Here is a 27942-nt window from a genome sequence, read left to right as displayed (position 1 = left end):
GCTGTCTGTCTGGTGCAGAATGATCAGGGGCAAAGCCAGACAAGAACCCCAGGCTTGGGAAGCCCTTGCCTCTCTGTTCCGCCAATCCCTGACCTTGACCTTGGACACCTTTTCTCATCTGTAAAATGGGGCACAGCTAACAACCTGCTACCGTAGAGATGTTAAAATAATCTGTAAGGAGCCTAGTGCAGACTGAACAAAGTTGCTTGAATACTAACTAGTGCTTTCCACCGCATGGAGATGCCTCTAACCACACAAGCCAGGGTGGGCAAACGGTGGGATAGTGGGGGGACCCCTCCTCCCCACACCTTGTAGGACCCACCCTATACTCTTGGGCATTGTCAGCACCCTCCAGGCTCTCTACCTCTTCCACTCTGTGGGGATGAGTCTGACTCTGGCAGAGGTGTCTTTAGGGTATGACGGGTCTGGGTGTTGGTGCAGCCTGGGCCATTGCTGGGCAGGGGTCTTGGAGCCATCATCACCCCTGAACCTCAGCTCCTCCAGACACAGGGTCCTGGCAGGCCTCCCCCTGTCTTGATTTCCAAATGATTCTGCCTAAATGTGTGGGTTAGGGGAGAGAAAAAGCACCCTGGGCACGGAAGGTGTCTCTGGGCACCCTCCCAGATGTCAGCCGCACACATACAGCACATCAGGACAAGGCTCAGCTCATTCAGGGTATTTTATTTTCTTAAAGTAGACAATCTTTAACTTTCATACAATCACCAGCTCCTCTTTCCCTCTGTACATCTCTTAAAGTCCTTGGCTGTGATTCCACACGCTGACCTTGGACATATAGGTACCGAACAGAGGCTAAGAGAAAAGGAGATTTGGCAAGGGCTCTGGCGGTGCCTTCCCTCTCAACAGCGGGGGTTCATATTTACATGCGGCCCTTGGCCAAGGTCCTTCCATGATGGTGGGTGCCACAGGCCCTGGGACATGAAGGGCCAGAGTGCGAGGTCCCAGCAGGGCCTCCCTCAGGCTACAACGCTCGCTGAGCCTTCACAGGACTTGTAGCTGCTCTCAGCCCATCTCAGGTGTAAGGTGTGCAGGGGCCAGGGCCCCATCTCTTGCTTCCCCTTCCTCCACTTGCAAAGCCAATGGATAATTTACTCTTTAAATACCAAAGACATTTAGCTATTGTTCATTCGCTCCTAGGTGAGGAACCTTCTTTAAATACATCACATTTATTTTCTGAAATAAAAACGAAGCAGAAATCGCACCAGTAACAAGAGGACGCTGCACAGGCTTATGTACAACGCGGCCCCACGAGGCTGCCACAGGGCGGCCATCCGCCCCAGTGTCGCTCGGGAGCAGAGGGACAGACTCATCCAGATAACAACTTTTACACTCAGCAAGCCAGACACAAAAAGGACCACCTGAAAAAAAAATATGTTTTGAAAATCTGCATTTTAAAAAAGAATACTCAACTGCATTTGAAATTTTCCATATTTCTGCGAAACACCACGAGATTTGGCCAAAAAAAAGGATGTCAGAGAAGAAAAACCAGGTTTTGATTTATAAAACATCAGACTAGTAGAAGAAAAGCTGGAACCCAGCTGGCCTAGTTTGAAACAAATCGTGCCACTCATGTTATTGTGTGGATTTTTGCTGCATATTTTGAAGCTGTTTAAAAAGAGCTGTGAGTGGCTAGAGGTCTGGTTAGTGCTGTTATCTGGCCTTGCACCCTGGTTCCAGAACGAACGTGGTACAGAGTAGGCCAGCAGTAGGCGTGGCCAGCAGGGAAGGCGCGTGGACCCTGCTCTGGTCCTCCCTCCTGGTCAGCAGCAAGGTCCTCAGTCCCAAGCTTGGGCAGAGCTGGCTTCCTCCAGATGACCCAGCCGCCTCTCCTCATAGTCCCACGAGGACCCCCATGCAGAGTGGGGCCGGCTCGGGAAGGCAAAGTGAAGGGGGCATAAAGGGCTCATAGTGAACATGGTGACAACTGCTTAAGTCTTCAAGAGGCCTCAACGCTTTGGGGAACTTTACCATCTCCAGATTGTGTGTGTGCATATGTGTGTGTGTGTGTGTGTGTGTGTGTCTACCTACCTAGCAATCTATCCGTATATATTTATGTTTGCGGAAATGTGGGGGCCAAGGAGGTGGAGGGCCGGGGGGGGGGACATTTTTCAGGTCCCCCGTTTTCTGCCCCTAGGCTGGGTCTCCCTAGCACGAGTGGGGGTGTGACACCCCAGGGGTTTCGCCACAGGCAAACTGGCCTGCCCAGCTCCTCAGCAAAGGCCTATGTACTTGAGATTGTTCTGTATGATGACGTCTGTCACCGCGTCGAAAACAAACTGGATGTTACTGGTGTCGGTGGCGCAGGTGAAGTGGGAGTAGATCTCCTTGGTCTCCTTGTTGCGGTTCAGGTCCTCGAACTGCCGCTGGATGTAGACAGCGGCCTCCTCGTAGGTGTTCTGGCCCTTGTACTCAGGGAAGCAGATGGTGAGCGGGATGCGCCGGATCTTCTCCGCCAGCAGGTCCTTCTTGTTCAGGAAGAGGATGAGTGAGGTGTTGATGAACCAGTTGTTGTTACAGATGGAATCAAAAAGGCGCAGGCTCTCTGCCATTCGACTCTGCAGGCAGGAAAATGCTGGTGTTAATCAGGGGATGCAGCAAGGAAAGGCCCTAGACCCACAGCCCTTCAGAGAGAAAGGCCCCTTGGGAAGGTCTCCCAGCCCAGCACTGGCCCTGCAAAATTCACCCTTTTATTGGGAAGTCTTCCTCTGAGAGGCCAAGTCTGTCTTCACCTGCCTCCCACGGGCTCTGGAGCCCCTACAGTGGCTGGCACCGCCCTCCGTGCCCTGACACTTGTTAGTAATGGGCTCTTCTGCTTCATCGGTGCCTCCTCTGTGGCTCGGGGCTGCTTCATGGCCTCCCTTAGCGGCAGGGACCTGGGCAACTCCAAGCTCATAGCTAAGGGCCCCATCCCCTGCCACCCCACGCTGGCTCAAGTCCCCCATGCTGCCATCGCATCTCCCTCAATGTGAGCGTGGCCAGCTTCCTGCCCAGCCAGCAGCTCCAGCCCGCTAGGGCTTGGGCCAGTCCTCTAAGCCTCGACCCTGCCACGTGGTGCCGTCAGTCCTCAGCCAGATCTGTGAACTAACAGCCTGTGCTTCCAAAACCGAAGGCTCCAGTCTAGAGAGCTGGGGAAGGCTCAGGCCCCTCTGCCCCGCCCAGGTCATTGCGCTCATGTGAGGACAGAGGCCTACCAGGCTCAGTGACCAGAGTGTGGCAATGGCCCTTATTTACCCCCTTCTTTCTGAGGACCTTAAATGGGTTGTAGTAACTGAGTTTTTAGGGAACATAATGTATTTGTCTGACTCCCAAACTCACCACTCACCATTTCCACAGAGAACTGACAATTCTAGCTGCTAAAAAGAACTGCTGGTGAGTTACTATGGTGAAAGCTGCCCCTCGTTTTAAAATAAAACGAACAAGCCAAATGTCCGAAGAAAGCCCGGAACTAGTTTAGTTTAGATCCAGGGTGTCGGAATTAAGGACTTTCTGACTAGATTATATCACCGGTGACAGGGTAACAACAAAGGAAGCTGCAGCTGGTGCTGATGGTGTGGCCATGGCATGCCAGTTTGTTCAGTCCTTACACCTTCTGATTCCCATTTTACAGATGAAGAAACTGAGGCTTGGAGAGGCAGGAAATGTGCTCCATGTTCCACAACCAGGAGTTCAGGCTCACTTGGAGGGTGGATGGGCAGCACTGTTGGACCCAAGTGAGATCACCCCAGGTGGGGCTGTCCAGGAGGATGCCACAGTGAAACCCTGCTCTCCCAGAGATCCTGAATTGTCTGAGATACACAGTCTAATAGCATCAGTGCTAGGAAGGAACCAGGTTGAGTGGGGAGAGGATGCCCAGAGGTACTTGTCATTACTCTCCAACCTCAGAGAAGCGGTCTTCAGATCCCGTATTCCACCTTGGAGAAGAGGTTTTCCAAAACCAATCTTGTGCCTTCTTTAGAATGAGCTAAGAAATACCAGAAACCCTGGAAAGTGGGTGGTTTCAGGTCTTGGGGAAGCAGGGGCGGGGGGGACCCTTCTCCAGAGAGAAACAAGATGCAGGATTCCCATCCCCAGCAGTGCCTGGAGGAGTCACATGATGTTCCCAAAAGTGAGATAAGTGGTGGTCTAGGAATGTTACATTCTGCTGGAGACTAATTAGCTCTAATGGATTTCTGGAAGCCACACTGTAAAGCCTAACAGAGCTATCAATTCTCACAGGAATGATGTCATAATCAGGGGCTGTGCTTCTGACCCCAAACTTCACATCAGATAAATAACAGAAACAGTCATTAGCACGTATGCATGAATTCAATGAGCAAACACTTGCTGAGCATGCCCTAAGGGCCAGTGACAGGCCCCAGCTCTCATGTCAGGTGATGGAGCCATGACAGGTGCCCAGGACTCAGAGGGGGACGGGCTGGCCACCAGCAGGTAGGACCCAGCAGGCCAGTTCCCAGGGTATGGAGCTGGTGTTCATGGAGTGGGGGCCAGGCAGAGAGGCCAGGACACAGCCAGGCTCCTAGAATGGGTATCTATCTGCTGGGTCACCTGGGGTGAGAGCCAAGGTAGCCCTTATACCTGGTCCAAGCCCAGCAGCTCTGGGCAGGCTGTAGAGTCTGGGAAGTGGAGGGGCAGGAGGGTGTTCTCAGCATGCTGAAACAGCGCGTATGTGCTTGGCCGGTGCTCATGCCGAGGCCTCTGCTGGTCGGTCCTTTGAGGGCAGGCCCTGCGTGGCACTGAAGGGGTCAACGGGCCACAGGGCCCCTCCCACCCCATGGCCATCTCAGCTGCTCTTTCTGTTCAATATCCACCCCAGGTTCCTGACTTCAGCCCCAACTGACCAGTCCTTCCTGTCCCATGTGAACCTCTGCCCCACAGACAGCTCTTGGCAGACTTTTTGGTCCTTAGACATCTCCCTGAGCCTCATGTTCCTCTGTACTTGAAAATCTGGGAACTCAGGCACTTTCCTCACAGGGCAGCCATGCCCTTGACAGTGCCTCACAAACGCTCATAGGATCACTACTGCCTAGGACCACAGAACAGGAGTCTCCTTCTTGCTTTTGTGTTTTTTGGGGGCTCAGGTTTCCTGCTTGTCTCTCTTCCTTGGGATAAACCATGGGTAATCACGCTGGCCATCATTTACACACCTGCGAGATGATAGGCATCAAAGAATAACCACAAAACCTCTATCTGTGTAGATGCCCTGCCTGCATGGGCCCTGCCAGGCAGGATTCAGCACAGCCTGCAGAAGGCACTGACTGGGTACTGGCTTGTAGAAACGCAAATGACCTTCAGAGCTTGTGAAGCACCAGGCTAGATGCTGCACTCCACCTGTTATCCCCTACTGCTCTCTGGGTGCTAATGGCCCACAAGGGGTGCCACTTGGCCAGGACCCCCTGTAGCTGCAAATGAGGCCCCTTGGCTGAGGAGAGCTGGTGACGGTGGGCAGAGTGGAGCTGGAGTCCCCTGGCCTTTTGACTCGGTGCCCTCAGTGCTACTGTCACTGTCGTGTGCTCACTCCTTCATTCCAAGCGCTCCCAGGTGGGCAGAGCAGTGTCCTGACACCTCAAAGCATAAATCATTGAAAAAGGAACGTGCTATTTTGGGCTGTAACTCTGGAAACTGTGTGAAGCTTGCATGAGTGTGAGTATGGGAGGAATGCCACTGGTGTACTTCCCCGCCCAGCTTCCAGGGCCTCCCTTCCCCTCCTCTCCACGTTCTGCTCGCTATGGCCTCACCTAAGACCGCTTCTTCCTGGAAGCTCCTCTACTTCCGCCCCCATATCCCTGTTCACCTCGCAGCAGCACATGTCTGGCTATGCGTCCTGCACCAGGGTAAAGTCCCAGCCCCTCAGTCTGGCCTTTAGGGCTTCCCCTGGTACCTCTCTTTACAGCCCTCGGTAGGTATGCACAGCCTGGACACCAGCTGTGGCCCCATTCTTCTGCTCCTCGGCCTGGGTGGGGCTCCCCCATGTCGCTTAGTTCCCCTATGACTCTGCCCACTTGATATCATGGGTCAGAGCTGCCGCAGAGGGCCCCAAAGGTGGTAAGAGAAAACTGGGCACCATCCTCTTGAGGTCCAACTGGGCCGCTGGGCCCCTACGGCAAATGAAGGCAGGGGCAACTTTGGGATCATCGCTAGTATATCACCCCCTTGTCCTGTGAAATTTCCATTAGCCTGACACAAACATCCTCTTGGACCCAGAATCTGAGAGGCCACCTCTGCAGCCCATGGCTGTGCTGTGAGCAGGAGGCTACAGATTTCACACGTGGGGAGATGGGGGCCCAGACAGGCTGACTCCCAGGGCTCCGTTAAGAGCCCTGTATCTCCAACAACCGCTTGCTCTTCCAGGAAGAAGCCCTTCTTGCCTTTACCGCTCCAGCTGCCAGTGGAGCAGTCATGGTTGTTTCACCCAGGAGGCAACACACCCATTAGCAGCTGCCTGCAATGCCAGCCGGGGGCTCTGAGGCCCACCCAGCTCTCCCCAGGGCCTGCTCACCAGAAAAATGGCACTTTCTAGGAGTCTGGGATTTGTCTGCGCATTCATTTATATAAATAACATGGAGCAGATGATTCCCATCAGAAGCTTATGCAGTGGCGGGAATCTTACTGCCCAATAGTGAGAAATGAGTGATTTGCAACAAAGCATGTCAGACAGCAAGAGGCAGTTGGGTGGCTGGATGTAATCCCTGGGGTGGTAAAGAAGTAATTTCTTGGCCATTTGCAAAAAGAAAGCTCCTGCTTGGACAGGTCCAAATATACTCAGTGTCACTGAATGAACTTTCTCCCAGGGTGGCCTGTGGATGTCACCAGGCTGGACCTAATGGCCTGTTGCTAAGGAGCTAGCTGGCCTGTGAGTCTGGAGTCTCTGTTCAGTGCTGAACTTGGCAGCAGAGGCCTTCACCAGGCACATGGCTACCATGTGATAGCACCCATGGTCGCCTGGATGGGACCAGCTACATTTTGAGGCCAACAGCCAGGGTGAGCTGGGATGCAAAGGAGAGCCTGCATGTGGTGGTGGTGGTGGTGGTGGTGGGGGGAGTTGGTACGTTGCCCCTTGGTTCTGATTCTCTACGATGGCTCTCCTTGTGTCACAAAAGGGCTGTCCCCTATCCCTGGTTACAAGTACTGGGTCTGGAGCCAGGTGCCTGGTGTTCACTGTCACCACCAGTGTTTGATGTGCCTTGGACAAGTCATTTCTTCTCTCTGGGCCTTGGTTTCCTCATCTGTAAAATGGGATGGTCATGGCGTTCAATGTCAAGATAACTGTGAGGAGGAATAAAAGTGCTGATATGAGAAGAGCCCAGATCTACTGGGCCTTTTCCCATGGCTGCTGCTGCTGCCCACTGGGCACTCTCCCGTGTCACTCACTGCCCCTTGCCCCGGCACAGGGCTGTCTGTTGTCTCCTTTCACCTCTCAGTGGAAGACCCACCTCCCTCAAGGAGGCCTGCGTCCTTGCAGTAGGTTCCCTTAGCTTTTTAGTGGGGCACAGGACAGCCCCAAGTGCCAGGCTGAGCACCTCCAGTTACCATCGTTTCCCTGATTTAACAGGTCAGGCCCATGAGCTTTGTCATGACAAGGCAGACTTTGGTTTCCTTGCGTGCTGGCTGGGTGGGAGAGGGCTGTCCCAGAAATCCAACCTGGAACCCAATCATGGACACTCAGGTACAGCTGCTGCACTTTGCACATGAGGATAATGGGCCCTGCTACAGGCAAAAGGGTCTGTCCAAACGTTTCCCGCACAGCCTCTTCCAGAACATCTGCCTCCTACTGACTTGAGAGCTCACTGGCCTGCCTGAGGTAGAGGGGTCAGTGGGTGTCCTCCAGCCGTGGTCCTGGGTCCCTCTCTGAATTCTGGTTCCTTGCATGGCTGGGGCAGGGAGCACTGCTCAGCCCCCTAAGGCACTGTAGTTTCTAGAGGGAGGTAGGGGAACAGGGTAAGGGAGCTGGCTAAGGACTACCAGGTTACCAGCCCAGCCTGCCTTGGGTCTTTCTAACTTGTCTCTCTAGGGGGCTCATTTCAGTCTCCTGCACTCTTGGGCCATCCTCCCTGCCTCCCGAAGCCTGAGCCAGTTTCTGGTCTTGTGCAGTTTGCCTCCACAGTCTGTGATAGAGAGTGTGGGGTCCTGTGTGCAGCATATCTGCAACTCAACAGGCTTCTGGGGCGGACGAGGGGTGGGGCCTGTTTTTGTAGCTGGGTACCTTACACCATAGCCTGACCAACCCACACAGCAACATACATGTCACTTTCCAGCAGCACCAAACGGTGGGCAGGCAGGCAAGAGAAAGAGGCCCAGGGCCTCAGAGACTCAAGGTCTGACCTCTAACCACCGCACCTCTCCTGATGGCCACCCAGACCTTCGGGTGCCCACAGGGCGGTGCCCTTCCTGTTCTCTCCTCACAGGCCACCACAGGTGTTCTGTTAGGACCCAGGTCCTGTATGTGGTGATTCACTGACCACCACTGGGACTGAGGACTAAGCTGTGGGGAAGGGGCATGGGCATGCTCTGAAACCTTCTCAATTCCCAGATTTATTGACTGAGCTCCTGGGGCTAAAGCTGGACTCCTCAGAGGGGCATGCTGGCCTTTCATGATGTGGGTGCTCTCATCTTTCTCCCAGCCCCCACCTCCACGTCACTCCTTGTTCCTGGCCCTCACCTGCTCCGCAGTACCTTACACAGGCTGTCTTTAGTCTGTGTCACTCTGGGCAAAATGCTGGTCTCTCAGTGCCTCAACCCCTCATCTGTGAGAAGGTAGTAAGAGCAGCCTCATCAAAAGGTGTGGCTTTTAATGGAGAAAATGCACACAAAGACTCATACGGTTTCCATCATTGGTTGTGGGGCCCTGGGTCCTCCACCTGTCTCTTGGGCCTTGAGGCCCCATCTAGCTGTCGGGTGGGCGGAGCCATAGGCATGCTGCATGGCCCCTGTCTAGATACAGGCGCTTAGCCAACCTTGCTGCCTTGTTATTATCACACAGGTCCCCCACTATTCTGTTGCAAGAAGAGGTAGGCTGTATGGATGCTGCTCCTTGCTCCCTCTAGGGTCCCCAGAAAGTGGAGTCCCCACACTACAGGTGGCCTTGGTTTCCATACCAGCTCCCAGCTCTGTAGTCCTCCTGGGATACTGGTCCAGTCCACCCTGTTCCCAGTGCCCTCTTCTCTTATGTGGACACACATTCTAGGGGGGTGTGGGACCAGCACCTCCTGACCCTCCAGGGTCACACTGGTTTTGGGCAGCCATATGCAAATGCTGACTCATGCTAGACATGCCATCAACTAGACCCTTGGAACATGGGGAAGGCCAAATGGGGGCCTGATGGGTAAATCTGAGTGGGGGATATGCCAGGAGGTGGTAGCATGTGTTATGTTGTGTGGCTGGGGAAGGCTCTGTGCTGACCCGTCCTGTCTCCTTGTCTGCTCACTCTTCACCAGCTTCCCACTCTCCAGGGTCCGGCACAGGGCTCACTGTGGTCACAGCACAGGGCACGGCCAGCTGGTATCCACAGAGGTCTCCAGCTTTAGACCTCACACAAAATGCAGGGGATGTCAAGGTTTCAACTCTTCCCAGCACTAGCCTGAACCCTAGGGTCAAGTTGACCTGGAAACTTCGGCCTGTCAACACTTCAACACCCCTTCACTACTGAGCCCCTGCAATCCTCACTCCTTCCTTATCTCCCTGGTAGATCCTCTCCAGGTGCCCTTTTGCATGAGATGCTGTTCTAAGCATAAGGGAGACAGAGAGGAGAGCCAATGGTTCTGTCATCAATGAGCTTGTCCTGGGCAGGATGGAATGAATGAAGTGGTGTGGCTGTGGAGCGGTCAACAAGGGTCAGAATCCTTGATATGTGAGTCACCAGCTCTCAGCTGTTCTGAGCCTCAGTTTCTCCACCTGTAAAACGAGGTTGAGTAGCGTGCCTCCTCACAAGGTGGCTGAGGACTGAAATGTGACATTCAGGGAAAGCTAAGTCCCCATGCCCAGACACTGTGGCTGCTAGCAGCCATCAGGGGTATGACTGAGCCAAAAGAGGAGGCTTCCTGGAGCAGGGGGTATCTCTACCGGGCCTTATAGGGGGTAGGGCTCCGAAAGGAAAAAGGAAGGGCAGGGAAAGGCCCTGGAGTAAAGACCAGCCAAGGCATAGAGCTGCTGTGTGGGTAAGCTGGGAGGGGTGGTAGAAGGGATGCAGCAGGGGGCCAAGGCCTTGGCACTGGCTCAGCTGGGGCCTCAGAGCCCAGGTGGGACTCAGTTTCCTCATCTCTAATATGAGGTCTCAGTTTTGCTATAACCTGGAAAGCTCAAGTCTGCCTGTTGTAGAAAAGCCTGGAGTGTTTGTTCATGGGAACTGTGAATTCGGCTTTTCACACTGGAAGTAAGGCTGGAGGCTGGGCTATGCACATGAATGAATTCCATTCACCATGGATGGAGCCAGCCCCATAGCTGCCCACCCTGCAGCTGAGCCACCGGGCCTAGCCCCGGGCAACAGAGTGCCAGGTGCCAAGGGCGCCAAGGGTGGGACCTGGGCACTGAGGCTGCCTGGCAGCGCCATGGCCGGATGGGCCAAGGGGGAGGTTTCATATGGGGCTGGACATCAAATTGGCACCCTTCACAAAGTAACAGCCAAGCCTCTGGCCCCTCTGGGCTCCCTCTGTGGTGGAAGCTTGGGGGCACCAAAGACGGGGGCTCCCCGTCAGCTGGCAGGGCATGGTCTGAAGGGTGGGGCATTGCTGACCCGGTGAGTGGTATGTCCCAGTGGGCAGTCTGGTGCCCACCCTCAGTGCAGTGCCAACTGCCTCTTCCCACTGCATCGCCAGCAGAAGCAGGTGAGGCCCGGAATCCTGTGCTCTGGGACTGGTGGGCGGGAGGAGCCTCCGAGACTTCCCTGGCCCATCCTGAACCCTACCAAGGTGAAGTTGGCTTTGCTGTCTCCAGACTTTTCCAGCAGAAATAGGGGGAGTGGGCCCCACCCTCAGACCTATGCCCCAAGATACTGGCTGGAAGGAGCAAGGGGTGGGTAGGACCTGTGTTAGGTGTGTTTGCAGCTGTGGACTGGTGTAAAGACAAGGTTCTGCCTCCAGAGTAAAACCACTCCAAGGATGGCGTCAGTCAGTCAGGGAAACAGCTTATTCTTTGTCTCCAAAGAAGTGGGGCGGCAGGTCTTTGGCGCTAAGACAAACATATGTGTATGTTTCTCTTCCTGTAAAGCTGCAGAGAAGTCTAGAGTGGCCAGGGGATGCTCAGATGGCCCTGCCAGGTGGCTATGAAAACGAGGCTGATCTAGGGATGAGGAAGAGGCCAGCCTGGGCCCAGACTGCAGGCTGCCCATTGGCTCAAAACCCTTTGCTTCCCCAGCCAGTTCATAAGTCCACTGAGGGTCCTCATTCTTCCAGGGTTCAATTCCCATTTAGGCTCTAGCTTGTCCAAGAGGAGCTCACCCTGGCTTGGATCTACCCTCAATTTGAGGGGTACAGGCAGAAGGCCTCCCCCGGGGAAAGGGTGGTGGTGGCAAGAAACAGAGCAAGAGCCCCATCCTGAGCTGGAGGCCTCCTCACACCGTACCTTGGGGGCTGTCCCTAAGGGAAGCAGTGGAAGAGGGACAGGTACTGTTAGGGGCAGGAGACAGGGTGGGATCTGGGGGCAAGAAGGATGCTAGACCAGCAGAACCTCATCTAGGCACAAGGCCCTGTGCTGTTTTCACAAAGATGCTGTTTGGTCAACGTTCGGATACTCCGCTCTCCTTTCAGAGGAGTTACGGACTCAGTGAGGAACCGGGGTCAAACAGCATATCTGGGCTTCAAGACATCCTTTGCCATTCACCTCTGCTGAGAAGCATCTCCAGCCAACATCCTGCCTGTCTCTACACCCCACCACACCCCACACTGAAATCAGGCAGTGCCCAAGACTTTCTGAGGTGTCCCTCTGCGGCTGGGCTGAGCTCACCTCCCTTGCCTGGTGGGAGCCTAGAGATTTGTGGCTGTGCCCCTGACCGGCAGACAGACGGCTATGTTGCAGGGAAGTCTCTCTTGGGCTTTGCCACTCTCCTTTTGAGCCGGAGGGGGAGGCCACTGTACACACTCCCCTGAACTCAAGGAGCTTGGGATGCAGTTGGGAGGTGATGGTAGGAGGAAGGGATGGGCAGACAGACAAAAACCACTCAGTGAGGCAGCACGACTGCTCCTGCTTGGCAGAGGCCCAGTGCGGGAGCAGGGGGAGGAGGCCTGAGTCATTTCGGCTCATGCCTGCAGGGATGGGGACAGGATGCTCGGAGCTCCCCAGGCAGCCCCAGCTCAAGGTTGTTGCCTGCTGGAACCCATGTTTCTTTACCTTGTCCCCTGCCGCATGGTATGTGTCCCCTCATTGGAACTGTCTCCCGGAAGGCAGGGCCTGTGTATTAGGCTCACCCAGGCCTGGATGGAAACCACCATAACTGTGCAGACAAGAGGGCAGATGTGGTTATGGTCCAGCTGCCAACAGGGAGACAGTGGGTAAGGAGGCCTCTGAGTTGCCCTCTGTGCTCACCAAGCTGAGAGCATGGCAGCCCCTGGGGTCCTTCCAAATGCTGAGCTGCTGAGAGTCTGTCATAGCAGCTGCCACCCAGGGTGGCTGCTCCCCTCCCTCTGTTGAGCCGAGTACTCAGATGCTCAGCAGACTCACTGCTGTTTCCATGACAACTGAGGAGAAAGCCTCCACCCTCAGAGCCTCACACAGCAACACAGACCGATGGCGGGAGGCTGCCGATCCTTGAGCTGGGCCAGGAGTCCCTTCCCAGGGGCACACGGGCCTGGCCCTGGCTGGCTGGAATGACCAATATTGTCCATCACTATCTACTTGTTGGGGGGTAGGGGAGGGTCTTTGGGAGCTGAGTGGACCCCACTCTTCCTGAGGGACAGGGTAGTGGACAGAGAAGAGGGGAGGTCCTTCTGTGACCTACTCCTGGCTGGAGCACCCCTGGGTGGAGGGGGCCTCCCGATGGAAGAGGAGGTGAGGTGCTGGTAGTGTCACTGAAGGTTGTGTCACTGATAGTGTCTGGCCCTTGGCAGAGTTAGCCTGTGGCAGTGTTAACCTCAACAATTGCCCCTGATGGCTCTGGGCCTTGCTTCTTCCTTTGTGTGGAGGCTACCCTGATGCCTAGATGTCCAGTTCTGTTCATCTCAGAGAAGAGGCTTGTAAGGGGCTCCCAGACATGCCACGGAGGGAAGCCACAGTGGGGTTCTTCCTGATATTTCCATTTTACATAGAAACTGGGGCTCAGAGGGTTAACCTGGACTGCCCAGGCCCCGCTGCTGGGCCTACCACCCCCATCACCCAAGGAGAGCCCCCCGTACAACGACAGCCACCCAGGCCTGGTCATCCCCCACTGCTATTGGCTTCAGGAAAGGGGGACGTGTCTGGGGACAGAGCTGGATGACCAGGGTCACTTCCAAACCAATCTGGTTAGCATTTCCTACTTCTTCCTCCCACAAACCTAAATGCTGCCATGCCAGACTAGAGAACTGGATTAATAAGGCTAATGAATCAATGAGCCCCTGACTGCCTCCAGAGCCAATGTGCAGGGACAGCACAGAGAGGAAAGCCACCAGGGCAATGTGGGCAAGCCAGGAAGCACTGTTGCTCACCCTCGTCCCCTCCTCCAAGGCATTCAGGACCCCTGGGGTGAGCAGCACTCCCCCTCAGGACAGCCCTGCTTCCCACTGCTGCCAGGCCCAGGTCGGTTGCACCCACCCCCCAAACTTAGGCCCTCAAGGCCCTGGAGATGCGCTGCCCCCATAGCTGTGTGTAAACCCTCCAGATGCCCAGGCTGAGACAGACGGACACAGCCCTGTCCACACATAGGGACAGCAGCTCATGCCCCTCCTTCCCCTCTATCTGTCGCAGCAACTGGGGGCTTCCTCTCCTCAGCACCCCCACACCCTCCCACTTGATGTCTTCCTATCCCATCCTGTTCTCATGTCCCTGGGCCCAGCCACAGGCCTCCCCAGTGTAGGCCATGGTTACCCCTGCTCTCTGACCCTTGGTCAGATGTCCACTCAGATCAGCACCCACCCCTCTTCCATCTGACCCCTTTATCTCTCTGACTTACCAGCTTTAGGGCTCCCTGGGTGGCATGTGTGGATAGGCTGAAAGGGTCAGCAGCTGAACCCTTAGCAAGTCAGGAAGCAACCCTACAGGGTGAGGGCCTGAGTGAGGAGCCCTCAGACTGTCTGCTCCAACAGGGCTACCCACCCACTCTGCGGCCAGATCCATGGAGGGCTGCCTTGGTTCTCCTTGAGCTTTACCTTACCTGAGAGCCTTGGGTCCTGCGAGCCATCAGACGGCAGTTACTTTGGGCTATCATGCAATGAGTCACAACAGAAATGTGGTCAATAGGCAATAATGAGAGAAGGCTGGAGGCCCAGTGTCCCACCCACTGAGCACCACTGTTTGGGTGCAGCAGCACTGAGATGCAAGCCCAACCTCCCCTGGCTGCTTCGGCTGCCCTTTTCTCCGGACCTCAGTCAGTCCCTTGGATACACCTTAAGCTCCTACCGAATGTAGTGCACACTCCTGCCTCAAGGGACAGAGAAGAGCAAGGAGCAGTCCTGGCTTATGAAAACCGAGTCTCCCTAGGGGAAGGACACACATGCCACCAACTGTCCGGCACCACCCCATGCAAGCTTGAGGGCAGGTGGCACGGAGTGGGGTGTGCCAGCTGGGCTGGGCACTGATGAATGAGCTGATTTCTGCCACTAGGGGAGGAGGCGGCACCCCAGGCCATGGGCACAACCCTAGCAGAGGCCAGGTGTGTGTGTGGGGCTACGGTGTGCAGAGGGCCCAGTGTCAGGCTGTGGGCTCTGCCCGCATCCTGTCCCATCGATGGTACTTCCAGACACACCTGGAAGCTGTCCACACCTCTCCTTCCCAGTGCTACCATCTCTTGCCAGACTGTCTCCCTGCTTCTGCTCCGTGACTCTGTCATGGCCCTACCACTGCAAAGCCTAACCCTTCCAGTCGCTTCTATCACAGTGGATGATACCATGCTTTCCGCCAGCTCCCTGACTCATCCTGCCCCTCCCCGCCTGAGGGCCTCCACCACTGCTATGCTTTTCCTTCCCTTGGGTTCCCACAGAGAGGATCAGCTCCCCAAGGCCTTCTGTGAGCCCCCTATCTGAAGCACCCGCCCTAGTCACTACCTTCATTTGCTACACAGCTTCAGGCCCAATTGGATCCTGCTCTTGGTATTGCTCATCATCTGCCATGAACACAGTGCCCCGTCCGTCAGGGGCACTGGTCTCTCCAGTGCCCGGCCAGGGTGGTCTGCTGGACGCAGGGTGATGGCAGCAGGGCCAGATGGTGCACGCTGTTGGCAAACTTATTGGCATCACAGCCGTGTGCGGGGCTGGGGTGGGGTGGGAGGAGCCGTGGGTGCAGAGTGCCCCTGCCCCACAAATGGCCTGCAGGCCTCATACTGCCCCTGGCCTCCTCCCCTGCCCAGGACCCCAAATGTGTGGCAGGGACTACTGAGGACAGCAGGGCTGGGCCTCCCTCTCTGAGACAGGCCTTATGCTGCCCTGGTCTTTCACAGACAGTTGGCCTGTGTTCTTTCTCACTTCAGCTCAGTTGTTCAGTGGCTCAGTCTGGCAAAACTAGCCGAAAAGGTGTTTGCTAAGTAGGCGCTCTTCTGGCTTTAAAATGATCAGGAACTGCCTGATCCTGTGTCTTGGTGGATGTGGTCTCAGGTTTTATTTTCCTACTTCAGCCCCTTGTGGCCAACCCCAGGGGGTTCTGTGTAGAGGCCCCAGGCCCCGACTCCACTGGTGTGTTCCCATCCACACCTTGTGAGGTGGGTCTGCCTGGCACCTGCTCCTATCACCCCCAGCCTCTGCTGCCACCTGGGGACGGACAGTCCTGGGGCCACACAACTCCCTGGCTAGAGTGGAGATTAGCATGTGACACAAAAAGATTAGCAACTCAGGGTGGCACACCTCATGCCCTTGGACAGTCCATGTTTTCATGGGGCCCCTGACCTTCCTATCACCTTGTCCTCTCCTTCTCTTCCCCAGATCTCTCCTGCCCCAGGGCCCAGCTTGCTGCATGTCCAGGCAGGGAGGGAGGGGGACAGGAGGCTCAGAAGTGGCCCATTTTAAAGTGCTCAGCCCTGCAGGCCTTGGGCCAGCAACGGATGGGGCTTCTCTGGGTTGGGGGTGTGTTTCGACCAGTCCAGAAGTCAGAGTCATTGCTTGCCTGTCCCTTTGCCCCCCAATCCAGTGACAATTGCAACGCTCATAGTAACAGCACTGGCCAGGCCTGCTACTCAAACAGCAAAGCCTGTTTAAACAAGATAACAGGCTGCCAGTAAAGCTGAAATTCGGGTCCTAATAGCCTAAAACCCTCCGAACCTGCCAGAAACGGGAGACAGCTACTTTCTGCCTCCCATAGCAGTTCAGCTTTGGACCGCCCGCTGCTGATGCTTCTCACCCAGCTCGGCACCCACCCTCCACCCCCCTTCTGTGGGCCATTTTGTCTGCTGGCCCCTGTTTTCCCCATGTATACATGGAGGGGACTAGGGAGACCCAAAGTAATAGCAAGGGTGGCAGCCTCCCAGTCCCTGAACTCTCATGCCCTGGGCAGGGGAGAGCCATGGGTCCTTATAAGGTGGTAGAGAGAGGGACCAGCTGAGCAGCCTGAAGTTTCCTCATCCGTGTGGTGGGGGCCACACCCCGCCAGGGTGAGGGTCTTAGAGGTTTGTGTGCAGGGCCCCATGGCTGCATCTGGGGGTCTAGTCTCTGTCCTCTGACCTGCCTTCGTCTTCCCACCTGGATGTCAGCCCCTGGAGAGAAAGGGCTGGGGCCTGGGTGCCACCGACTCTCCCAGGGTGCCTGCCTGGCACAGGGCTGAGAACCAACGTGCCTGAATACAATTGTGGTCAGCCCAGCTTGCCCCCTTCCATTTCTTCTGTGGCTAACCACAACCCACACAGCCATCCGAGCTCTGAGTGCATGCTGTGCCCCAGCCCCATGGATTGCCCAAACTCCCCAGGAGGTGCGCAAGGGACAAGGGGCCGGGAGCTATGCCACTGGGCCAGCCTGGACCTGGGCAATCTAGGCCACACAAAGCCCTGGGGCTCCCAATTGCTGAGCTGTCCCCTGAGAGTCTGAGTGGGTGTCACCAGCACCCCAGACACACACACATCACTTGGTTTTGCTTTCTGCTCTCACTGAACCTCGGAATCGACTTACAGGATCTTAAAGCCAGAAAGGACCAGAAAGGACCATCCCTCTCCCACAAGTATCTGCAGAGCCCTGGGGTGACAGGACCCTGGGGCTAGTGTGACATGGGTGGTGAGCAGCCTGTCACTTGAGGGGACAGATTAGGTATGAGAAACAACTCCCAGTTTGGGGTAGCAAATTCCCAGGGCAACACTGGAAACATCTTCTCTGAAAGGTTCCTGGAGTTCCCATATTCTGCTCTCTCACTTCACATCCAGCCCCAAACATGGGAGGGGCCCCTGGGCCACCCAGCAGATTATTGGCAGTACTGGATGAAGTCTAGGCTGTGGCCCCACCTGCCCTCACCTTAACCCCCTGCCCCCCCCCACCGCCTCAGGCAGGAGCACGTCTTTTAAAGCCCCAATGCATTTTTGCTTTAGCTGAAATGAGAACTGTTTCCTATTTGTTTTTGTGTTAAATCTTGCCAGCTTGATCTAAGTCCCCCTGCTGTCAGTCACCGATGGGAAATTAGCAAACAGCAGAATGCAGGTTCGTGAAGACTGGAAACTGGCAACACAGATTACAGGCCTGGCCCAGGGCTTGCAGACCATCACTGTCACTGAGGGAGGAAACAGAGCACAAAAAACTCTCCCAACTTTAGCTCCAGAGGACTCCTCTGGAACCTACTAGCCTAACACCCTTGTCTAACTCTGTTCAACAAGGAGCATGCTTCCGTACTCCTGGGCATACTCCTGCACTCCTGGGCCATACCTCCAGGAGCAAAGGCTGCTGAAACCACTGGCAGCCAGTTCCTGCAGAGACATGGGAAACTGGGGACAGGGTTGGTGGGGTGGGGGGCGGGGGGAGATGTCCCCATTAAGACACCTTAAGGGGGAACCTCTGGCTGTGGGTCATTACTGTCCTAACCCTGGCTTCTCCATCTGCAGGGGATGAGGGAGGCTAGTGCAATCTTCTGGGTCTTCTAGGATCTCAGCTCCGTTGAGAATCTGATCAGTGGCAGAGGCTCTCCAAGGAAGGATTGCCCATGCATGTGTGTTGGTGCAGCCACACAATGGGAGTGTGATTTAGGGAATTCTGCAGGCCCATGGGACCCTCCATGGATCCCAAGCACTGCCAAAACAGGGGCCTCCCCCTGGGAATGGCTGTTGCTGGCCCAGTGCCTGACACTGCATTTGCCCGAGGTGGTGGCTGCTGGCTTTATCCTGCCCAGGAGGGTGTTCCTGTCATTGACAGGAAACTGTACCTGTCATTGGTTCATTGATACACCCTGTACCCTGCTAGGTTCTCAGCAGCAGACAGTGCTTTCTTGGTGCTCACTCTGGCCAGCTCTGTCCAACCCTCTCAGGTCGTTTACAGGTGAGGTAGAGAGGTGAGACAAAGTGGGTGGTGTTCCATTTTTGGCCTCAAGTCCTCGTCTTCACTCGGGAGACAGTCTTGGTCTTCAGGATGTGCAGCTCATGTGTCATTGCCCCCTGGGCGGCCCCCAAACACCTCACCCCACCTCCACCTGTGCCCACCTGCTTCACCAGGGCTGTGCCAGCCCATCCTCCCAGACAGGCAGTGTCGGGGGAGAGAATGGGGTGGCCCAGGGTGACGCCCAGGTAAGGCCACAGGTGGGTAGGACAGTCTGGGCCTAGTTACAGAGCCAGAGCAGTTCTGCCTTGCAGACAGAGCACTAGGTGGGAACAGGGACAAGATTTGAGGGAAGGGTGAGCCAGGGGCCAGCTAGTCAGTGGTCACAGTCACAGTCTCACTGACTGTAGGCTAGACTCACACACTGTGAGAGCTCTGGGGGAAGTCAGGCCTCCAACTTCCACAGGTTCCTTGCTGACCAGATGAGACCTCCTGCCCCGCCCCCCCCCCCCCCCCCCCCCCGTCAATACCACTGTAGTCAGGGGAACTGGGATGCCCCTAGGAGGAACCTGTCCTGTCCCAGACCTGGCAGTGCCCCAGTGCCTTTGCTCTGAGAGCTTTGTGCCAGGTTCCCCGGTCAGGACGGGTACAAAAAGCCAAAGTGTCTGAGTGTCAGAGCAGAGCATGATAGGCCTGTCCAGCACTGCCCTCATCCTGATTCAGTGGGGTCTGTAGCCTCTGTGATATGATGTGATGTCATGTCTTAAGAGGCACTTGAAGCCTGGCCCTGGGAGGGGTGTGTGGGATTGAGGGGGGAGGTGGGCAGGATGGCTACCGATAGGCTCCCTGGGGAGCAGACTACCCTGGGGAACCAGTCTCAGCTCAGGCCACACATGGCCCCAGCCTGCTATATGGTGGGCCGGCCTTAGCTTTGGCGGAAGGGGGGGGCGTTGCTCAGCTATATGCAGGCTCAGCCCACTTGCTTGTCCAGGGGGAGGTCATGGCAATTTCTCATGAGAGGAAAATGAAATGGCAGGATGGTACCATGTTCCCCATGGGCCTGTGCTGATTCCCATACCACCTTCCCTGTCACTCAAACCAGGGTCTAAACTCCAGTGCCTGTACTCTCCAACAGAGCACCAGCCCCACAGTTCCAGGTGCTGAGGCACCAAAAACAGGCACAGGTAATGGCAAATATCATCAAGACTATGTCTTGTCCTTGAGCTGAGGGGCTGTTTCACTTTACAGATGAGGAAGTCAAGACTGGATCAGATCATCCAAGCTGAGAATGGGCAGGACCAGGGGCCTCATCTGGCCAGGTACTGCTCCCTTTTGCCTTCTGGGATCCTGTCCTTGGGCAGAGAAGGCTAAAAAAGGAGCCAAAGGGGATGTACCTGGGAGCCCAGTGGGCACTGTACAAAGCACCATGGAGTAGAAGTCTCCACTTAGTGCCTTTCCTACTGGCCCAAGGGTGGGAAGCCACCCAAGAACCAAAGGTTGCCTCAGTCAGCCCAGGGCCTTTGGCTGAATGGGTTTATTAATGAAATTAGAGAAAGTGCATGAGCCAGGGCTATGCCAACTGGAGGTGAGGAAGGCAGGATTAGAGTGAGCTGTGGCCCGGGCTCCTGGGCCAGCCTGAGCGTTTGTTCTCTGGATCTGAGGACATGTGTCCAGTCGGGAGCCATGTGCAAGGGGAGTAGGAGTGCCTTTTGCTCCACTGTCAGATACCCAGGGCCCCTCCCCTTCCCTCAGCTGACTGCTACTCTAATCTCCCCAGAAACTCTAGACTGTCAGAGCCAGTGGGGCCTCAGGGGCCCTACAGATGGGTAAAAAGGGGTCCTGCAGGTAACCTGTTAGCACAGAAGCATTTCTGGTGTTGTTCAGGGCAGTTGAGGGACTCCCCTGGGTTGCAGACATCCTATGTCCCCATCTCTGCAGGTTACTGAGGGTCCCCAGCTCAGCTTGGCCCCCACTACTCTCAGCCTCTTTCCTTCAGTCTGTTTTTTCTTTTTTTATAATCTTTTTTTTTTTTTTTTTTTAATTTAGAGAGAGAGAGAGAGAGAGAGAGAGAGAGAGAGAGAGAGAGACAATGCGAGCAGGGGAAGGGCAGAGAGAGAGGGAGATAAAGAATCTGAATCAGGCTCCAGGCTCTGAGCTCCGGGCTCTGAGCACAGAGCCCGATGTGGTGCTCCAACCTACAAACCGCGAGATCAAAACCTGAGCTCAAGTCGGTCAACCAAATGACTGAGCCACCCAGGCAACCCTGCAGTCTGTTCTTGATAAGTGGACAAGTTGTTTTTCAGTTCTCGGATTATAGAAATCCCTTAAAACAATAATAATCTGTGTCTTAAAACCCAGAGCTGTTCTGATGTGTGCGTAAGGAGCAGAGCTAATGCGCTGGGGAAATTAATTACCCCACTGGTCTGGGTAGCCAAGTCGGATGCGGGCTGGGAAGTGTTACCATTGAAGCACAGAATGGAGACATTCTGTGGTCAGCTGAAGGGGCGTCCTCTAGAGCAGATCATGTGGCAGAGGGGGAAATGCACAGATTGTGGGAGATGCAATGGCCCCAGCAGACCCCGGCTCCACCATCCCAGGGTATGCAGGCACCAATGCCCATCCCAGACTGCTGGGGATTGTTTGCAGCACCCGGGACCTTGGCTCTCCTGCAGGGTAGTCAGTGCCCTAGTTCTCCATGCCCCCTTCAAACAGCCCCTGGGTCTTGCCTTTACTGGCTGCTCCCACAGCCCCCACAGCCAGGCTGGATTCTGCAAGGTCCACATTGAATACAGATTACCACCCCTACCTTTATCCCAATCCACCCAGGCCCTGATCCTGATGCCTCGGCCCCCCTTCTCTCCTGCAAGTTCGTCTCTGGGGCAGAGGAGGCCCTTCTGGCTTCTCTAAACCCAGACAGCTGCTTCACAGGGGTGCCTTGAGGCCAGCGACAGCGAGCATGGGGCCAGTGGAAATGGGTGCTGGCCGAGCCACCCCAGCCCTTCAGGGGCTGCGTGATATCATTCTCATCTGACCTCAGAGGAGGAAGGGACACAATCATTTCTGTCCCTAGATGGTGAGCTTCTTGCACATAAGAGGTGTGTAAGAAACGCTTCCTGAATGAGTATCACAGGGCTTGTCTTCTCAGATGGAGAAGAATACTGGACAGGCCCTGGCTCGAGCAGATGGTCTTACGTTAGTCTGCTAACGTGCTGACAGAGAGAAAGCAGAACTACCCAGCTCGGAGTCTGCTTCTCTGCGCAGAAAGGATTCTCGTAAATCTGCCTGGGGAGAGTGGGAGGGGGAGCCCAGGACGAGCGTGGAGTCACTCTGGCAAATTACTGTTCTCAAGCGGGATGAACGTGAACAGAAATAACACCTGCGGTCACAGGGCCGGAGTAGGGAAATGCTGAGGAGGCTGAAAAAGGGGGACACTGCCTAGCTTTTCAAAAAGACACAGACGGTGAATCCTGTAATTCACCTATCAATGAGGCTGCCTGGAAGGGGCTCTTCTGGCTAGGCTTTGGGGTCACTGGCTGCAGTAGGCTGGTGAGTGTTTAACAGCAGGTTGGGAGGACCCTGATTTGTAGCATCCACCAATTTCTGTGGTGTGAATACGTTCTCCTGGATGATTTTAAGCTACCAACACGATGTCTAACAGCTAGCTCATCAACTTCTTACAAATTGAAAATTTGACACTTATGAGCTGGTACTGGGCAGCTCTGGCCCTCCGGTGGGCTGGTGTGCAGAGAGGGAGGCTCTGTTGCCGCCACCTTGGCTTTCAGTGTCCTCTGAGGCAAGTAGTGGGCCAACTCTGCCGGCACAGTGCTGACAGTGCCTGCTTGCCCCCCTCCCTCCTGGTTCGTCAGCACTAGGGCAAGAAGCCGACCCCAACTCGCCTATGAGGGAGGCCCATGATGGAGCCCAAGTTAGTCGACTTCCTGTTTGGGGAGGGCCACCAGGCTCAGAGATCTGAGGAGCGCTGTGGAGGTCCCTATTGCAGATTCTGCCAAAGCGTGTGGCAGTCTGTCACAGTGGAAGAGGGGGAGGGATGGGGATCACATTCCAGATATGCTTAGTGACAGCCTGTGCCTGGGGGGAAAGGGGCCTCCAGTGACACAGCAGGAGGTGACCACCATGGAGGTGTGGCTGATATGCTCAATGGCAGAGCTGGGTCCCAAGGATGAGGAGGTATGGGATAAATGAAAGGCTGTATTAGGATCCCAAAGTTCCACTATACAGAACGGAGCAGGGATGGAGGAGCTGGCCATGCTGAGCAGCAGGTGGGCCTGAGCCCTGGGCTGAGGTTCATCCTTCTGTTTGGCTGGTATGGGACTGCAGACTTACTCCGGGCAAGGAGCCAAGCACAAAGGTAGACAGGAAATGGGAGCCCGTGGAAGTTCTCAGTGCAACAGGGATGAAGGAACATAGGAAAGACCTATTGACAATGGCCTCAGTGGCTGCATGTCTCCCTGGGAACACAGGAAAGGAAGTCTCAGCCCAAGGAACTGACATATCAGTTGGCAAGATCTATGGATCACATATAGGCATCAGGCTGTGCTGCAGGGGAGTGACAGCTGATGGCTGCTGCCTTCTCTACGCTCCCTCCACTTCACCTCTGCCCATCATGGGCTGGAGCCAACACTCCGTGGGGACTCATTTGAAGCTCAGGGTGGCCACACACTGAGTGGGGGCCATGGGCTCACTCCCAGGGTTCACTGAGGTGAGAACCAGATGGCCTTAGCCCTGTTAGGACTATGACAAGGGCTGGGCAACAGAGCAAGGACCTTGGATGGGCCCAGAGCCTGAGGAGCCCACATGGAGGCAGAGGGACTGTTCACAGGTACTGACAGCACCTCTGGGCCACCAGAAATCCAGTTGTGAATGCATGTGTGCCTGTCCCCCTTGCAGCCAGCCACAGAGAGAGAACTGGTCTAATCTGTGGGAGGGATGCCGCTGGGGAGAGTGTGTGGCCAGCTGAGCCCTGTGCCCACCTGTACCTGCCATGGGAGGCACTGTCATGGCCCAGCTCTCTTACTGCCTTTGCTCTTCAGAGCAGCTCAGATCTGTGCCTGGGGTTGTCCACTCCAAGGAACCCAGGCCCCTCTGCCAGCCAGGCCCTGCCTCCTGGCTCTGGTCCAAGAGGTCTCTGATGTCCCAGGGTCATCCACAATTTGTGGAGGTTGCAACAAATTGGATGTGGCCCTGGAACATCATGAGACTGGAAGGAGCTGCTCAGGGAGACCAGTGCCTGGGGGGCAGGAGGAAGGCCAGTGGCCTCCATGCAGGTCAATGGCATGCCTCCCTGGAATTGTCCCAAGTCCCCATGGCACAATTCCTGGATCTATGTCCTTGACCAGTCAGGAGCATGAGGCAGAGTGGGGATGTACTCTGCTCAGGCTGCCTGTGGTCCTGGTACTGATGGCGTGGGGGCAGGGTCAACTCTGACAGCCACTCAACTGTCCTGAGCCCAAGGGTGGAAACCAGTCCCCGCCCCAAGGCCTTCCGTGGAGCACCCCTGTACCTACAGGATGTGGGGATTCTGGAGTCCCCTGGAATCTCTGAGGGAGCACTGCAACTCCCCATCCTCTGAGAGCCCAGGGACACATGATGCATGATCTCTAGGCCTCAGTTTCCTTACTTGCAAAACTGGCTGGTTAGGGACACTAAAGGATATATGAAGTCCCTTCTAAATCTAAGCAGAAGTATCATCCATATCTGGCTATTTCTCATTCTAATCACCTCCTTTGGACCAGCTCTGTGATCACCAGCTCTGTTAACAATAGGTAGAAGCCTGTCTTCCTGCAATACAGTGCATCACCTTTAACATGCCATTTTGTGACACAACACAATGTTTTAAAGTGCCAAAACCAGTTCCCTTTAGGGCTGAATGATAAAGCAGTCCTAGGGTGTGGGTACACAGTTTGTAAGACAGCCTTGAGCAGCCCCCTCCTCTGGGGCACACTGCACAGGCCACCCCTTAGGGCCCAGCACTTTCAGGGGCTCCCCAGAAGGGCTGAGTGTCCCAGTGGCTGTGCACCCAGAAGATGGGACTCTGAACTCTGGCTCTTCCCCAGCCTGCATGCTTCCTGCCCAGTCCAGTCTGCTGAGCACCACTGTGTGCCAACCCTGTGCCCATAGCACATGCCATCTAGGGTGGGTGGATGACAGGGCTGTGGGCCTGTGACCTGTCTGTAGTTCAGCTCCCCTGGGAACTGAGGGCCCCAGGATGAGGAGGAGGCCCCAGCTGAGGGCCAGAGCTAGGCAGAGGTAACATCGATAGTCTAGAGTCTGGTTATGTAGCCCCCGCCACCTGCTGAACCTGACCCCCTAAAGGGCATGTTCCTGTGTTCTACCCATCGCCCTAGGGACCCTCCTCAATACACATCAACCAGCTGTCTGTTGGATAAGCAGTGGGGATGCCAGGGTTCCCACACTGAGCCTTGCCATGGCCCAGAGCACCTGTGGTCACAGTTGGTCCTAGATGAAAGCAAATCAAGGGACACCCCTGGGAACTGCTACCTGCCAGGTTCTGAAGGAGAGGCAGGTATCCCAAGGCAACATGAGGGTTTGTAGAAATGATGCTGCAACTATGCTGGATGTGTGCCCCTCTCCCCACCAGCCACCCCCCTCCCTACCCCCCCAATAGCTCTTTGTGCTGCTTGGATGGTTGGGCTCACCTTGGCGTCTGGCCTTGAGTCTAGGCCTTACATCTGCACAGCAGGTACACAGCAGGTGCACAACACGTGCACAACAGACCCTCTACAGGGCTGGGAACACTAACAGCTCCACCAGAAAATGGGTAACTAGTGAGCTCCCTGTGGGTTTTCACATGAGAACACTTTGACACTTCCTAGGCAGGCCTTTTAATCTGCCCCTTCTGAAGAATACCCATACCATTAAGCAGCGGCAGAGTCCATTAGCAGATCCACAGGGGCAGAGATTCAGTAGCAAATGCCCACCCTCTGTGCCTTCCCACGGTTCCCAGCAGGGTGTTGGGGCCCTACCTGGTGGGATGTGTGATGAGAAGTTGGGTGAGACGCCCACAGGGGGGCCTTGGGCACATAGCCTCTTGGGGCTATCACAGTGGGATAGGTGCTTAGTTGGTACACCTCTGCGCCTGAGGGGGGGCCATGGCTGAGCTTCTGAGTTTAAAGCTCTGTCTTTCTTTACTCCTGGAAGAGGCCAGGGACAGGCCCAGAAGGAAGGCGGAGCTGCCAGGAAATGGCTTTCCCAGAAAAGGTAGGCCCGAGGCTGGGGCCCTGGTGTGGCCCCAGGCTGTAGGTGTGGCTCAGGGAGGGATCATGACCTGTCCTAAGCCCGGGCACTCCCATCTATTCCCCCACCAGTGACTGGGACAATAGGCACAGCCACCCCACAGGATCAGTCAGGTGACACATCCCTGTGCTCTCTGAGGGGGTCCCATGTGGCGATAGTAGAGGCCCACCTGACTCTGGAGGCCCCAGGTGCCTGCTGGTACTGTATAGGGGCATGGGGCCCCAGGTAGGCCCGAGGACCCATTAAATCCTTCCAGGATGAGGGTGGGGAATCACAATCAAGGCTGGGCCTGGCTTCTTGCATCTGCTCGTTGCCATGTTCCACGGACACCCGGAATCTGCCTCCCCCTGCCCAGGTGCTGCCCTGCGCTTGCTGTAGCCCTCCACAGCCCTCCACAGCCCTCCACGCCCAGGAGCCTAGAGATCCTGACGTTACCCTTGGCAACGTGCTGACGCAGATGCCAGCGGGCGGTGGGTGGGGGGAGGTGGTGGTGGTGGCTGTGGCTCGTTTGCCAGGCATGGGGGCGGGGGGCTCTGCCAGCCCGCTGTCAGAGGGAAGACGAGACCTTGAGAGCCGAGCCGGGGAGAAGAGCTCTGGGGAGCCATGTCCAGAGCCTGGCACCGGGCCCCCAGGTTCCCTTGGCTTCTGCAAAAATCACCATGGCTGGTTCTTGGCTGCCTTGCTTTTGCTGCGGCCCAGGGAAGACAGTTCAGGGCCCTAGAAAAGAAGGCATGGGTAGCAGTCCTGTCCCATCCCCTATGGTGGCACTTGCCTTGGCCGGGCAGGAGGAGGACAGGGGCACAGAAGAGGTGGGCCAGCGGTGGTGACGGGAGCTGCCTGCAGGCGCCGGCAGAGGCAGGCTCTGCTTTCTGCCTGGCCCGGCTCTCCCCTGGGCTGTCAGCCTACCACAGCGGCCAGCCGGCTGGAGGAATCACGGAGGGTATTGTCTTTCCTCGGCAGCCTGTTTGTTTTCCATCCCGAGATATTGCTGGTAGAGCATGAAAGGTCACAACTATTTGGAATCCAGTGAATTTCCAGCCCCACTTGAGTTTCTCATGAGGAATTTCCTTTTCTGGGGAACAACTACCTCCCCAGGCCTGCTGAGACCAGGGTGGCAGCAGTGGTGGGGTGCAGGACTGGCTGCTAGTCCCTCCCTTCAGAAAATGCCCTGAGCAGCTCCAGAGCCTGGCAAATGCAGGCTTCCCAGAAACACCCCTCCCCCCCTGCAAGCCAGGCCAGCAGCTGCCAACACCGCCCAGGGCTGCCCACTGTGCCGCCACAGGGACAGGGCTGGGAGTAGGCTAGTGATGCGAGGGCCTGTGTGGGGCTGCCTGTGCAGTCCTTTGTCCACCCAGCCCAACTGGGCAGCCATTCACTTGCCCACGAGAGGGGACCCACCTGTACTGACAGGCTGTAATGGAGGGGTGTGCTGGTGTTGGGGTCAGGGAAGGCCTTTCAAGAAGGTAACACCTGAGATGAGACCTGAAGAACTGGGGCAGGCAGAGACAGGGTGGTCACACACTTAAGGCTGGATACAGCAGAGCATGTGAGTGAAACAAGCCCACGAAGGTCAGAGGAGAGAGGGGAGGGGCAGCAAGGAGGCAGGCATAGGCCAGGTGGAGCCGGTGGGGCCTCAGGCAGGAGAAGGCCTGGGCTCAGGCCCATCTTTAAGGACACTTGGGTGGCCTCCTGGCTGATAGGTTCAGAGAGCAGAGATAATAACCAAATCCCTCCATGAAGCACATGACCAGCTCAGGCCCCAGGCATCCTGCCTCCCACGTCCTGCCACACCTGTGGGCACTGGCTTGGTTGACAGAACCTCCCAACAGACGATCTGGGAGCCTGGCCCATTGCTGGAGGAATTTGCCATGCTTGCTCTGGAGATGACAAATGAGGCAGCCCCAAGATCCGAGGAAGATCTGGGAAGGTCCCAGAGCACAGGCTACCACCAGCCTCAGGACACAGCAGACACAGGCAGAAGCCTGGAGAGCTGACCACAGGAGTACCGTGTTCTGGGGCCTCACCTGAGCAACTTGCTTTGCATCATGGCCTGGTCAGCCCCGAGTCCTCTGCTCACAGCAATGCCTCATCAAAG

At 56.0% G+C, this 27942-nt stretch overlaps 2 protein-coding genes across 4 annotated transcripts in view; one reads left to right on the top strand and one right to left on the bottom strand.

The window, feature by feature from the left end:
- Nucleotides 1-27942, top strand: part of RSPH14 (radial spoke head 14 homolog) — a 99461-nt gene that overhangs the window by 13619 nt on the left and 57900 nt on the right. The gene's annotated exons all lie outside the window — the stretch shown is intronic.
- GNAZ (G protein subunit alpha z) overlaps nucleotides 661-27942 on the bottom strand; it is a 52864-nt gene continuing 25582 nt past the window's right edge. Inside the window, exon 3 of the mRNA XM_058690941.1 lies at nucleotides 661-2573. Coding sequence (XP_058546924.1) covers nucleotides 2229-2573 — 345 coding nt within the window. The 3' untranslated portion in view covers nucleotides 661-2228. The remainder of the gene's footprint in view (nucleotides 2574-27942) is intronic.

This window comes from Neofelis nebulosa, chromosome 11, assembly GCF_028018385.1.
Source record: "Neofelis nebulosa isolate mNeoNeb1 chromosome 11, mNeoNeb1.pri, whole genome shotgun sequence".
Classification (NCBI taxonomy): Eukaryota; Metazoa; Chordata; class Mammalia; order Carnivora; family Felidae; genus Neofelis; species Neofelis nebulosa.
Note: the sequence above shows the minus strand (reverse complement) of the source record. Positions and strands in the feature narration are given on the sequence as shown.